Source organism: Orycteropus afer, unplaced genomic scaffold, assembly GCF_000298275.1.
Source record: "Orycteropus afer afer isolate SDZICR_OR568_19922 unplaced genomic scaffold, OryAfe1.0 scaffold00196, whole genome shotgun sequence".
NCBI lineage: Eukaryota > Metazoa > Chordata > Mammalia > Tubulidentata > Orycteropodidae > Orycteropus > Orycteropus afer.
In genome coordinates this window covers 5,168,999-5,182,360 of record NW_006921783.1, presented here as the reverse complement: position 1 = coordinate 5,182,360, position 13,362 = coordinate 5,168,999, and the positions used below count along the sequence as shown (strand labels likewise).

The 13,362-nt window shown below is 38.8% G+C and overlaps 1 protein-coding gene across 1 annotated transcript in view; it reads left to right on the top strand.

The window, feature by feature from the left end:
- The window catches only part of ACACA (acetyl-CoA carboxylase alpha), a 260,973-nt gene that overhangs the window by 85,970 nt on the left and 161,641 nt on the right, over positions 1 to 13,362 (top strand). Inside the window, exons 16-23 of the mRNA XM_007947891.2 lie at positions 2,706 to 2,787; positions 4,531 to 4,676; positions 5,488 to 5,638; positions 7,720 to 7,854; positions 8,212 to 8,358; positions 8,712 to 8,900; positions 9,556 to 9,656; positions 10,358 to 10,446. Of these exons, the coding sequence (XP_007946082.2) occupies positions 2,706 to 2,787; positions 4,531 to 4,676; positions 5,488 to 5,638; positions 7,720 to 7,854; positions 8,212 to 8,358; positions 8,712 to 8,900; positions 9,556 to 9,656; positions 10,358 to 10,446 (1,040 nt within the window). The remainder of the gene's footprint in view (positions 1 to 2,705; positions 2,788 to 4,530; positions 4,677 to 5,487; positions 5,639 to 7,719; positions 7,855 to 8,211; positions 8,359 to 8,711; positions 8,901 to 9,555; positions 9,657 to 10,357; positions 10,447 to 13,362) is intronic.

The following is a 13,362-nucleotide window of genomic DNA, read 5'->3' as shown; positions in this document are numbered from 1 at the left end:
TCTTCAGTTTGTTTCTGGCAGCTTGCGAGTGTTACTTGTTATTCACTGACTGTGGAAGAAGGAGGGAGAGGGAATTTAAGTGTTTATATTGCAAATTATTTTGGGACTCTAACGGCAGCTTCTAGAGATGAGCTTATTTCACAGTTAGAATAGGTGGGGTTTTTTGTTTGTTTGTTTAGGACAGACTCCAGCTGAAGTAAACTTTTATTTTGTACTAGAATCAAATCTCTGATGATGAAATTCTGGTGCTTGTCCCTAGCATTGAACTCTAAATATTCCATGTATTACCTGTAACACATTTCAGGAATTAATAATTTAAACTGATATTCAATATAGCCTCCTGAGCCTTTCAAGTAGAGGGTCAGACATGTATAAAGCTAAGCTAATTTCTAACACTGATTCTGGAGACTAAGCTCTGGCTTTGAGTCCTCAAAGAAGTGGTCCAAAGGCTAATCATTTTAAAGCACTTTAATCACAGACATTTTATTTCCTTTTGTGTTGTTAGACTTATGTCAGCTCCCATGTAAGGTTTCTGAAAAGAAGAAACAAAATGTGAAAAATTGCACTAAGTTTGTACAATTATTAATCTTCACAGTTCATATCTTTTACTATGTTACTTTCATACACTAAACCTTTAGAAGCTCTCGTCACTTCTGTATTAAATCTAAAACTGTCGGTGTGACTTTGAACCCCTCTATACTTTGGCCCCTTTTTGTCAGTCCAGTCTTAGCTTATTTCTGTTTCTCAGCATACAGTTTCTGTCTTAGTTGAATGGTTTACCCTTCGGTTGTGCACAGGTGCCAGGTGCACTCTCCTCTCCAAGACTTATTTTTTTTTTAACTTCTTTTTAAAACATATTTTTGAAACTTGAGTTTTAAAGTAATATGTGTGTGTTATTTGAGTGAAAGTTTGCAGAGCAAGTTCGTTTTCCATTTAACATTTATACACATTGTGTTTCATGACACTGATTGCAATCCCTATTACATAACAGCTCTCTTCCTACTTACTCCCTGTTGTTACCTTTTCCCTATGTCCTTCTTTCCTATGCATCCTGCCCTCTGAGCTATCTCCCTATACAAATGTTCACCTCATAGACCTATTGTTTGCCTGGAGGTTAAGCTATGGGAGTAAATTCATTTTCAGGACCTAAGGGTTGACATGGGGCCGTAGTCTCAGGGATTTCGCTAGTCTCTATCAGACCAGTAAGCCTGGTCTTTTTTATGATTTTGAGTTTGTTCTATAATTTTCTCCCACTCTGTCCAGGATCTCCAATTTTGATCCCTTTTTTAGTGATATGCAGTGGTAGCCAGTCACCATCTAGTTCTTCTGGTCTCAGGGGTCATATTGGCTGAGATTCCCATGCTCCACTAGTCCCTTGAACTAATTGTTTGCATGTATCTTTGATTTCCTTCGCTCTTCTTTGCTCCAGGTGAGGAGAGACCAGTTGTTGCATTTCAGATAGCCACTTGCAAGCTTTTAAGACCCCCATTGCTCCTCACCAAAGTAGGATGGAAAACCATATTATTGTGTGGTATGTTATGCCAGTTAAGCTTCATATCCCCCATGAGGGTGGTTCTGAACCTGTGGGCCCAGCGATACACTTCCTCAAGGTGTTTGGCTATGGTTAAGAAGTTACACCTTTGGATTTACTCTGTAAACTTTCACCTAAATCACAATTTTAAAAATGCCCCCTGTTACTTTAAAGTAATTTCAAACTTATAAAACAGTTCCATCGATAATACAAAGAACTTCTATGTATTCTTTACCTGTATTCACCAGTTACTAATAACTTTGCACACCTCATCTATCACTCCTGTTATTACAAAAGACATTTTTGATACTGTTTCCCTCCTTGGTAATGTCCTTTTTTTTCCCCTTTCCCTTCCACCTAACCATGGCTTATTGCTTCTTTTTTCCCTTTTTAAGACCCCAAATAAAATCCCAGCTGGTAAGAGTAGGGTTTTTTAATTTTTTTTAAGCTTTGATTTTTATTAACAGGTAATAAATAATAAATACATTGACATGGTTCAAAATTCAAAAGGTACAAAAAAATATGTGGTGAAAATTCTCCTTACGTTTGTTCCCTGCCTACACAGTTCCCTTTCCATTAGGCAACCAATGTTACCAGTTCTTACATAATTTTCCAGAGATATTCAAAAATTATATAACATAAACATTTACTATTTCTTTCTTCCCACTCCTCCCCCAACCTTTTTCTAAACACTCTGGCAATGTAGTGCCTAAGGCACTTGACTGCTAACCAGAAGGCTGGTGGTTCACCAGGCACTCCTCACCAGCCACTCCTCAGAGGGAAGGTGGGGCAATCTACTTCCATAGTGATACTGCCTCAGAAACCCAAGGAGGGGTTGCTATGAGTGAGGTCCGACTCGATAGCATGTAACAACAACAACAACAACAACAACGTTAGTGTACTCTAAAGTTGTTCTATACTTTGTTTTATTCACTTAACGATATGTTTTGGAGAGTGTTCCACATTGGAACATAAGGCTTTATCTTTCTTTCTAATGGCTGCAGAGTATTCCATAATCAACCCTTATTTGATATATGTAATCAATCCCTTAAAATGATGAAATTGCTATTAGGTTTTTGATATTCCAGGAAAGGCTGTGGTAACCTTTAAGCTTCCTTTATAAACTTTTAAAACTTTCTGGAAGTAAATGTCTCTCACATTTTTGTTCTTTCAGGGGCCAGGTCCTTCCTGCACATACACTTCTGAATACAGTAGATGTTGAACTCATCTATGAAGGAGTCAAGTATGTACTTAAGGTATGCTTAATCCCATTAATACCTGTCTTCCTTTTTTCTTTTAAATGTAAAATATATATAACAAAATACTGCCACTTTAACCATTTGTAAGTATACAACTTAGTGATATTAGTTCACTCTGTGTCATAGTTACCTTGTGCTGCTGTAGCAGAAGTACCACGAGTGGATGTCTTTGACCAACAGAGATTTAGTCTTTCATGGTTTAGGGGGCTGGAAGTCAATTCAGAGCACTGGCTATAAAGGGAAGGGTTTCTTTTTCAGTTGGCTCTTGTTGTTCTTGTTCTTGTTATGTGCCGTCGAGTCAACCCTGACTCATAGCGACCCCTCCTTGGGTTTCCGAGGCAGTATCGCTACCGAAGTAAGATTGCCCAACCTTTCTTCCGAGGAGTGGCTGGTGGGTTTGAACCGCCAGCCTTCTGGTTAGCAGTCAAGTGCCTTAGCCACTATGCTACCAGAGCTCCTTCAGTTGGCTCTAGAGGAAGGTTTTTGTCCCCTTCAATACCTGTGAGCTGGCTTCCCTTGGAGATATCACATGTGTCTTGACATCAGTCTTCAACTGGGTCTAGGAGGGTCTTAGCACAGGGACTCTAGGTCCAAAGGAAGCACCCCACTCCTAGCTGTTCTTGGTAGTGCTAAAGCCCCTCCTCCTCTGCTTGTTTCTCTATCTCTTACGAGATAAAAGGTGATACAGCCCCAAGCCCAGGGAAACTCTCCTTATATTGGATCAAGGATGTGATCTGAATAAGGTGTTTATCCCACTCCAGCCCCCTTAAAACTGATTGGCTGATCACATCGGATCATATCATAGGGGATGATTACATCATTGCATTACTGCCAAACCACTGAGAATCATGGTCTAGCTGAGTTGACACATATTTTGGAGGGATACAATTCAATCCATGACACCATGTTTTGAAACCATCACCACTGTCCATTTCCAAATGTTTTTTACCATCCTAAACAGAAACTCAGTACCCCTTAAGCTTTAATTACTGTTTTCCCTTCCCTATAACCCCTGGTAACTACTAGTAGTAACTTTTGTCTTAGTGTGTTTACTTATTCTAGATATTTCATATAAATTGGATCATATAATATTTTTTCTTTTGTGCCTGACATTTCACTTAGCATGTGTACCTTTTGGTCTCTCTTTGTTATCTTACTTTCTTTAAAGGTCGTGGGGTAGGGGAAAATATTTGGTCTATTTCAGGGGCTGGAACATTAGTGAAATTACAGTCATTATTTTTGGCAGTAGCATGAAACAATATTTGATTATTCTGTGAAAACCGTTTCAGTGCTCCTCAATTTCACATATACAGCCCAGAGATAAAGGAGAGACCAGAAACAGCCAGAGCAGGGAGAATAAGGATATCATGCTTGGTAAACTAGAGGGTCAGCGATAAAGGGGAAGACCCTCAGCGAGATGTATTGACACAGTGGCTGCAACGCTGGGCTCAAAAGTAGCAATGATTGTGAGGATGGTGCAGGACTCTAGGCAGTTGTCTTTCTGTTGTAAATAGGATCGTTACATGTCAGAACTGACTCGATGGCACCTAACAACAACAGTTTGCTTGCAGCAGGACTGAATCATGCCCACAGCCACTCATGCTAATAGCACCTGTGCCATGATTTTTTTTCATCTGGCAGATCTTTTTTACCTATATCTTTGAAGTACTGAAATTTTGTCTGTGGCATTACCTGGCAGGGACACATTGACTTGTCCCTTCTGGTACTCATTGCCTACAGGTGACTCGACAGTCCCCTAACTCCTACGTGGTGATCATGAATGGCTCGTGTGTGGAAGTAGATGTTCATCGGCTAAGTGATGGAGGATTGCTCTTGTCTTATGATGGCAGTAGCTATACCACATACATGAAGGAGGAAGTGGATAGGTGAGTGGCTTATTTGAGGTCCTTTTGATGGTCATTATATCAACCTTTTCCCTTAATAGTTACTGTCTCTTGAGATTTTACCTTTTTTGGTACTCTTCTAACAAAAATTCAAGGAGTACAATTAAAACCATGTATCTCTCTACCAGTCTGATGTTGGGACACCATGAAAAATAAGTTCTCTTTATGGGCATTAATAGTTTTTTTCCTGGTGGCATAGTACCTAAGACATTTGACTGCTAACCAGAAGGCTGGTGGTTCAAACTCATCAGCTACTCTTTGGAAAGAAGGTTGGGCAATCTACTTCCATGGTGATACCACCTCAGAAACCCAAGGAGGGGTTGCTATGAGTCGGTTCTGACTTGATGGCAGTCAGTTTGGTTTTTTTGGTTTATACAAGTTATACGTAAGTGTACACTGTATTTTTCTCTTAAATACATCCACAAATAAAAATACCCTTTAAACGTTACCCTGCACCTTGCTTTTTTTCATTAACATATCTTGGAGACTGTTCAGCTGGAGATGTTAGCAATTACATAATCTTTGTTTTTTTTTTTTTAATAGAATTATTCTTTTTTTTTTTTTTTTAATGGTCACATAGTATTCCATTAGATGGATAGACCATGATTTATTTAATCTGAACATTATTGAAGGAAATTTTGGTTATTTGGCATTCTAAACAGATTATGTGTGTGCAGGGTAAAGGTTTCAGGGTTTTTTTAATTGTTGTTTTTTTAATATTAACTTTATTCTACTTGTATTCTTTTACATCTGAGTTGCTTTACTGCCTTACATACTTCCACTTGTCTCCTAGGTATCGCATCACGATTGGCAATAAAACCTGTGTATTTGAGAAGGAAAATGACCCATCAGTGATGCGCTCACCTTCTGCTGGGAAGCTGATCCAGTATATTGTGGAGGATGGAGGCCATGTGTTTGCTGGCCAGTGCTATGCTGAGATTGAGGTCAAGTGGAGAATGGGCTTTAATATCATTGGAGGGAAGGTACAAAAGAGTTGGCTGGAGGGATCACCGCAGGAGATCCTGGCTGGAGTGGGAGAATAATGTGGAATAAAAGTCAAACTTGTAAAGAAGACCAGGTTTACTGGTCGGATAGAGCCTGGGTGAGACCCCCAAGACTCTGTCCCCTAGTTACCCTTCAGGCCTAGAATTGAACTCACTCCTGTGGCTTCCAGCCAAACAATAAACAGACATATAGGGTGAACGTTTGCATCAGGTAGATATACTCCTTAGGACGACCAATCATTTGCACAGAGAGATAGCTCTGGGGGCAGGAGTGCCTAGAAAAGGAGGACACAGGGAAGAGATAACTGTAGGGAGGAAGTGGGAAGAGAGCTGTTACGTTGTGGGGATTGCAGTCAATGTCATGAAACAAAATGTGTATGCACTACTGTATGGAGAATGAATTTGCTCTGTAAACTTTCACCCAAATCACAATAAAAATTTAAATAATAATTTTAAAAAAAGGTTGAATGGAATGGACTGAGACTGAAGAGTAAAAGATAGGAAAGAGTAACGGTTGGTTTAATTGGAATTGTGAACTTTAATATTTAAAAACAAGTAAAAATGCTCTAAATTTTGTTTGACTAGTGGAAGTCTAGCTCTAAAAATAGATATTTGGCAATAACACTTGAGTGCAAGGTATTGTTCTAAATAATGGATATACAGAGTAAATATGATAATAGATGGCTTGGGGCACAAAACAAACAAGAAATGCAATATGAATTGTGAGAGAGCTTAGCACAGAGTTTAGGAGGTAACCTAGCCCAAACAAAGGCAGAGTGGTTGTAGATACATAGTAAGAGAAAATTCTTAACAAAGGAGACATTTGTTCTGAGTTTTGAAAGTTAGGTAATAATAGACCAGGGAAAGAAGGGCAGAAAAGGGTGTTTAAAGCTGAAGGAACAGCATGTGCAAAGGCACAGAATCGAGAGTATGGTGTGTTTAAAAAAAAAAAAAAAAACTCCTATCAAGTTGGAGCCAACTCATAAGCGACCCCTCCTTGGGTTTCTGAGGCAGTATTGCTACGGAAGTAGATTGCCCAAACCTTCCTTCCAAGGAGTGGCTGGTGGGTTAGAACTGCCAGGCCATTGGAGCTCCATGGTATATTTAGGGAGATGCAAATATGTATTGGTATTGCTTGAGAATAAGGCTAAGGTTTAGTTGGGGGAGTTTGCCCATTAAAAGATGCAAAAGAGGCAATTGGGTGTGAGATCACAAAGAATCCTACACCAAAAAAAACAAACTCGCGGCCATCAAGTCGATCGTGACTCATAGTGACTCCTCACATTCCAGAGGCAGTGTCAGTATGGAAGTGGATTGCCCAGTCTTTCTTCCAAGAAGTGGCTGGTGGGCTTGAACTTCCAGCTGTCTGGTTAGCAGCCAAATGCCTTAGGCACTAAGTCATACTAAAAAGTTTAGACTCTCTTAAGTCTGTGGGAAGTCGAAGAATCTTAAGCAGGAAAGTAATATGAGATTTGGGTTCTAGAATGATTATTGGAGGATACATAGGAGGGAGATCTGTTAGGTTATGGAAGGGAAGGTACTCTAGACCAGAAATAGGTCCTAAGCTACCACAATGGCAGGAAAGAGTTTTGAAGAAGTTTAAAAGATGTGCTTGACTGGACTTGGTAACTGGTAGACAAGGGGGAAAGGAAGAGTAAAGAATGACCTGGATATTTTAGGTAGGCAAGACTGTCTGAGAGCAAGAGGCTAGATCCCTTGGTATAAGGAGCTAAATTGTTCATCACTTCTGTGTACAAAACAAATAAAAACACAAACTGGCAAAATGGATTTAAAAGTTAGAAACCAGGTAAATGGCTGTAAATGTCCTTAATCCCTAAAACTGAGTCTTGAGAGAGATCTAATTGGTTGCTCTATAGTCTATAGTAGAGTTTGAAAGATTCCCGTTATTTTGGATTGAATTAGATATAGTCTAACTTACATGATAAGGTATAAACTGATCTCTTAATGTCACTTTCTTGTGAAAAGAGAAGTCAGATTCTAATTTTTAGTTTTCACTATAGGTAATGAAGATGGTGATGACCTTAACAGCTGCAGAGTCTGGCTGTATCCATTATGTCAAGCGGCCTGGAGCAGCTCTTGACCCTGGCTGTGTTATAGCCAAATTGCAATTGGACAACCCCAGCAAGGTCCAGCAGGTGAGTGGGAAGGTACTCTGAATATTGCTGTGTAGAGCTGAAGCATATTGCAGGAGTAGTTTGGAGGGGCAAGGGATTTCAGTGCTTGGTTTACCAGTTTTTTCTTAAGCTCTTTTTTTTTCTTTTTCTTCCTGATCATACATCTTATATTTTGTCTATAGTATTATGGAACTCGAGTTTCTAGAGTACTGCACTTCTGTAATTGCCTCATGATGCTGCCTCCATTCACTTTACTCCTGGTAGCTGAGTATCATGAAAGGATATCTTGATTTTGAATGATGACTCTGAGTTGCAGTGATGTCTTTGTACCCTGAATAGAAGATGGTGGATGACTTAATCTCTCATTGGGGTTGACAGGCTGAGCTTCACACTGGTAGTCTGCCACGGATCCAGAGTACGGCACTTAGAGGCGAGAAGCTCCACCGAGTTTTCCACTATGTCCTGGATAATCTGGTCAACGTAATGAATGGATACTGCCTTCCAGATCCTTTCTTTAGCTCCAGGGTATGAATCACTTCTCTTGGGGAAGGGATGTACAAATTGGGTACCTTGTCTCAAAGATAGTTTTAAGTCTCATAACAATTTTTTAGAGGGAGAGAAAGAGCTGTTTGTCCTGGAACTCTCTCACCCTTCCTTATGAGATTTGAGGTCTTTAAAACCTTGATTCTTATCTGCCATTGACTCCACATTTAATTGAGATTACTCTTTTTAAAACCAAAGAGCAAGGGCAGTGTTTAGTCAGGTGCTTATATTGCCATTTCAAAATAAATACTGTGTGGCAGTGAGTTCACATATATTTATTTGTGAGATTATATTAACTTTGTCTAGATTCTGTGTTACTATTTCTTTCTCTCCAGGTAAAAAACTGGGTAGAGCGGTTGATGAAGACCCTCAGAGATCCCTCCCTGCCACTCCTAGAATTGCAAGATATTATGACCAGTGTCTCTGGCCGTATTCCCCCTAATGTGGAGAAGTCTATCAAGAAGGAAATGGCTCAATATGCTAGCAACATTACATCAGTCCTTTGTCAGTTTCCCAGCCAACAGGTATTTATAGTGTAACCTTATTGTATTCCATTGGCTACCAGTACTGAGTACATGTTGTAGGATTCCTTCTTGTTTAAAACCAAAAACCATACCCACTGCCATTGAGTTGTTTCTGACTCATAGTGACCCCCATTGTGTTTCGAAGGTTGCAAATCTTTATGGAGCAGACTGCTTTATTTTTGTTCTGCATAGCGGCTGGTGGGTTTGAACCACTGACCTTTTGATTTGCCACCAAATATCTTAACCACTATACCACCAGAGCTCCTTAGTTAATATAAAATAGAGGGGTATTAATAATTTTATCATTAGAGACTTCTTTATTATCTTGGCAAAACAGTTATTACCTTAGGTAAAACAATGCACATGTGGGGACTAAAGCTAGGCAGTTGTGCAGCTCTTGCTTGTCAGCCTGTGGTAGAATAGTCGTTTTTGTGATGCAGTCCTTAGTCCATCTGGGAAAGGGTGAAAAAAGAGAAAAGTTGCTTATTTATTTAACACAAGCCCCTAACGTCTGCCCACTAATCCCCAGCTGCTCCATGTGAAAGGTAATAGGAATTGTTATAACAAAAAGGATTCCCTGTAGTGATGCTATAAAGGTTGGTGTTTTGTGTTCCTTTTGGGGTTGTGCTTCATTTTTCCCTTTCTTGTGCCTTAGATTGCAAACATCCTAGACAGCCATGCAGCTACACTGAACCGAAAATCAGAACGAGAAGTCTTCTTCATGAACACTCAGAGCATTGTACAACTGGTGCAGAGGTAATGACATGTCTCTTCAGATTCCCAAACTGATAGTACTGTACCTTCATTCCTTTTAAGTAGTCATGAAGAGGTTTATCTCAGGTTTGACTTAGGTATGTTAGAAATAACCGATAATATCTTAGAAGTGTGAATTAACTCTCATACTCAATATTTCTGATGATTTATTTCTAATCAACATCTATCAATTTTTAAAGCACAGAAGATTTTTTTTCCCCTCATAATTTTGATGAGACTCCTAATTATTCTTCTGGCAGAGGACCAAGTATGACCTAATATTCCTCTTAACTTAATACATTGCCAACTATTGAACTAAAGGGACACTCAGCATTTTCAACTTTAAGATGCTCAGTTTATCAGTCTTTCAGATATGCCTTAGCCATTGCAAAGATGTGGTAATAATTTCTACTTAGCAGTAGAATCGAGATACTTTTATGCAGGGCTGGTTGTGAAGATTATTTGTGGGCTTTTTTTTTTTTTTTTCTTTCTTTCCTTTTTAAAAAATCTTATAGCCAGATTTCTTTTAAGCTTGAAATTTGAATTAATCAGGTTAAGTAATTCTAGGCTTCCCCTGCCCTGCCCTATATTCAGAAGGAAAGCTGTTGATTGGAAAGTCTAGAGAGTAAATTTGGTCCCTGGGTATATTATTTATAGGGTTGGCCTGCCAGGTTTTTCAGTGGAGCCTTCTTCTGTTTGTCTAGGTACCGAAGTGGCATTCGGGGCCACATGAAGGCTGTGGTGATGGATCTGCTTCGGCAGTACCTGCGTGTGGAGACTCAGTTCCAGAATGGTAAGGCTCTTTCTGAGGACTCCATCTAAGTAGCTTCTGAATCTGATGACAAACCCAATTTGTACTTACTTATAGGACTGTCTGGCAGCTAAGCCAGTTTATCTTGTCACCAGTTCTTCACATTAACAAACTATTTCTCTTCTCTTTTCTCAATAAAAACCAAACCTCCACATTCCACTAGCTCCAAAGAAAGAACAACAATGAAACTCATCTTTATGAGATTGTAAACCCAGTGTGCTTCTGGGAAAGGTCTGAGATAATTTTTCTACTAGAGATTAGAATTACCTTTTGACGTCTTCTTGACCTTATACAGTGAACGTTGAGTCATGACCAGGCTGAAATTAAGAAACTCACATCAGAAGAGCTTGCCTTTCAGCAGCTAATCCATGGATTGAACCACAAGTATCTGGGAAGAGCTCATATTTCCAGTATTTTTTAATGTATCATTTAGTTGGAATTTATCCATAGCTTTCTCTGAAGAGTTTCACTAAATGATGTAGAAAGTCCTAAGTGTGAATGAAATACCCTGGTTGAGATTTTAAAGCTCTGTACTGCTGATACTGCTTCCTTCCACGAGATGGCAGTAAAATACCACAGAATATGAAACATTACCTAATTTTTTTTTTTTTAATCTGTTCTGATCCCTCTTGTATCTTTTAAAACACGGCTTTGTCAGGCATGAACAGCAAAAACTTCTAAAGTAAATATCAGCAAACTGAATCCAACAGTATATGTATAGCATAACACATGAAAACTAAATTAGGTCATCGCATGAAGGCAAGGTTGATTAATATTGGGAAAAATTGATTAATGTAATTTACTATGTCATAGACTAAGTGAGGAGGAAACATGGTCATTATCTCAAGAGATGGAGAAGAAAAGCACTTGACAAAATTTAACATCCATTCATGATAAAGTCTTAGCAAATTAGGAATGAAATGGAACTTAATTTTATAAAGGATATCCACAAAAAATCTACAAAGATGCATCATATATACAGTATATGCAGTATATATGTTGCAAGTATTCTCTTTATGATTAGAAATGAGAGAACACCCACTATCACTACTTCTTTTCAATATTATACTGGAGGTCCTAGCCAGAGCAGTAAGGCAAGAAAAAGAAGAATCAAGGACTAGAAAGGAGGAAGGAAACAGATATGTCACTATTGAATATGATAGGCTGTCTTATCAGGAAACCTTCAAAAATTTTACAAATTTATTACTAGAATTATTAAGAGTCTAACTTAGTTACTGTATACAAAAATCAACATACAATACTTCCTTTCTGTATAGTAGGGCAATCAGTTAAAAAAAAAATTTAGAAGAGTATACCATGGAAAATAGCAGTCAACAATATAAAATACCAATGAATAAAACTAATAAAAAACATACAAGCTTCTTCTGGAGAAAAATATAATCAGAGAAACACTGTTAAAGGATGTATGATTAAGTGGAGATAAGACATAATCTTAGACTGGAGTATATACTGTTGCAGAGGTTTCACTTCTCTCTGTGCATTCATTCAAGTAAAAATCCTACTAAGGTTTTTTTTGGTGTGTGTGTTTAGGTGGGGTTTATCAAGTTGATTTTAAAATGTACATGAAACAAAAGTCTGACAACCAATATACCCCTAAAGAAATAGAAAGTGAAGAGATCTGTCCAATCAGATAACAAGATTTAATATAAAGCCATCATAATAATTCAAAAATTGTGATATTGCTGTAGGGACACATTAACAGACCAATGGAACATAATAGAGTACCCAGAAACGGATCCATACATAGATGAAAGATACTTAATTTATGACAGGCAAGGCATTGTAGATCATAGGGAAGGGATAGATTTTTCAATAAATGATATTGGGGAAATGGGTTATCCATTTGCAAAAATAAAGGAAGAAAAAGAAATTGGCTAACTACCATATACCATACACACAAAATCATTCCAGATGAATTAAAGACATAAATATGTATTAAAGGGAAGGTTACCACAATCAATCATGGGGGTGGCTTGGGACCAGGCAGCATTTTGTTCTGTTGCACATGGAGTCACAATGAGTTGGGGGTTGATTCAGCTGCAGCTAACAACACGACAATATTTTCATGACCTCAGAGTAGGAAAGATTTTGTCATACAAGACATATGAAGTACAAGCTACAAAAGAAAAGATTGATTTTAATGCACTTAAGAACTCTGGTAGCATAGAGCCTAAGGTACTTGACTGCTAACCAGAAGGCTGGTGGCTCAAACCCACCAGCCACTCCTCGGAAGGAAGGTTGGGCAGTTTACTTCCGTAGTGATACTACCTCGGAAACCCAAGGAGGGGTCGTTATGAGACAGGTCCGACTAAACAGCACATAACAACAACAACAACAACAAGAATTTATGTATCTACTTGTATATGGAATCAGAAGACAGTATAAAGTGACTGAAAATACAGGGCACAAAGAGGAAGGAAGGTATTTGCAAAACATAAACAAAGGTCTAGTGTATAGAACATAGAGAATTGTTGTGACTTGATAAAAAATAGACAACCTGTGACCGCCATGATAACATTAGAAAAAGGAAGGACACTGAATTGTGCACATAGGAGATAGACGACAGATGCTAGTACCAACCAGTGTACGCACAATATTGCATTATCATTAATACCAAACACCACACTGCAGATAAACACCTGAGAGGACCAGACGGGGGTCAGTGAACAGGAGTATACTCTAGACCAAAGATAGATTCAGCGAAGATGTGGTAGTTATGTTTGTGTGTCAACTTGGCTGGCCTGGTTGAGTGGCTGGACAGCTGGTGGTAGTTGCTCCCCACGATGAGACTGGCAATCAACTCCATGGTGGGATCTATCACAAGCAGCTGAGTAGCTGCCTTTGGGATGTGGCCTGCTTCCTGTATATAAGGAGAAG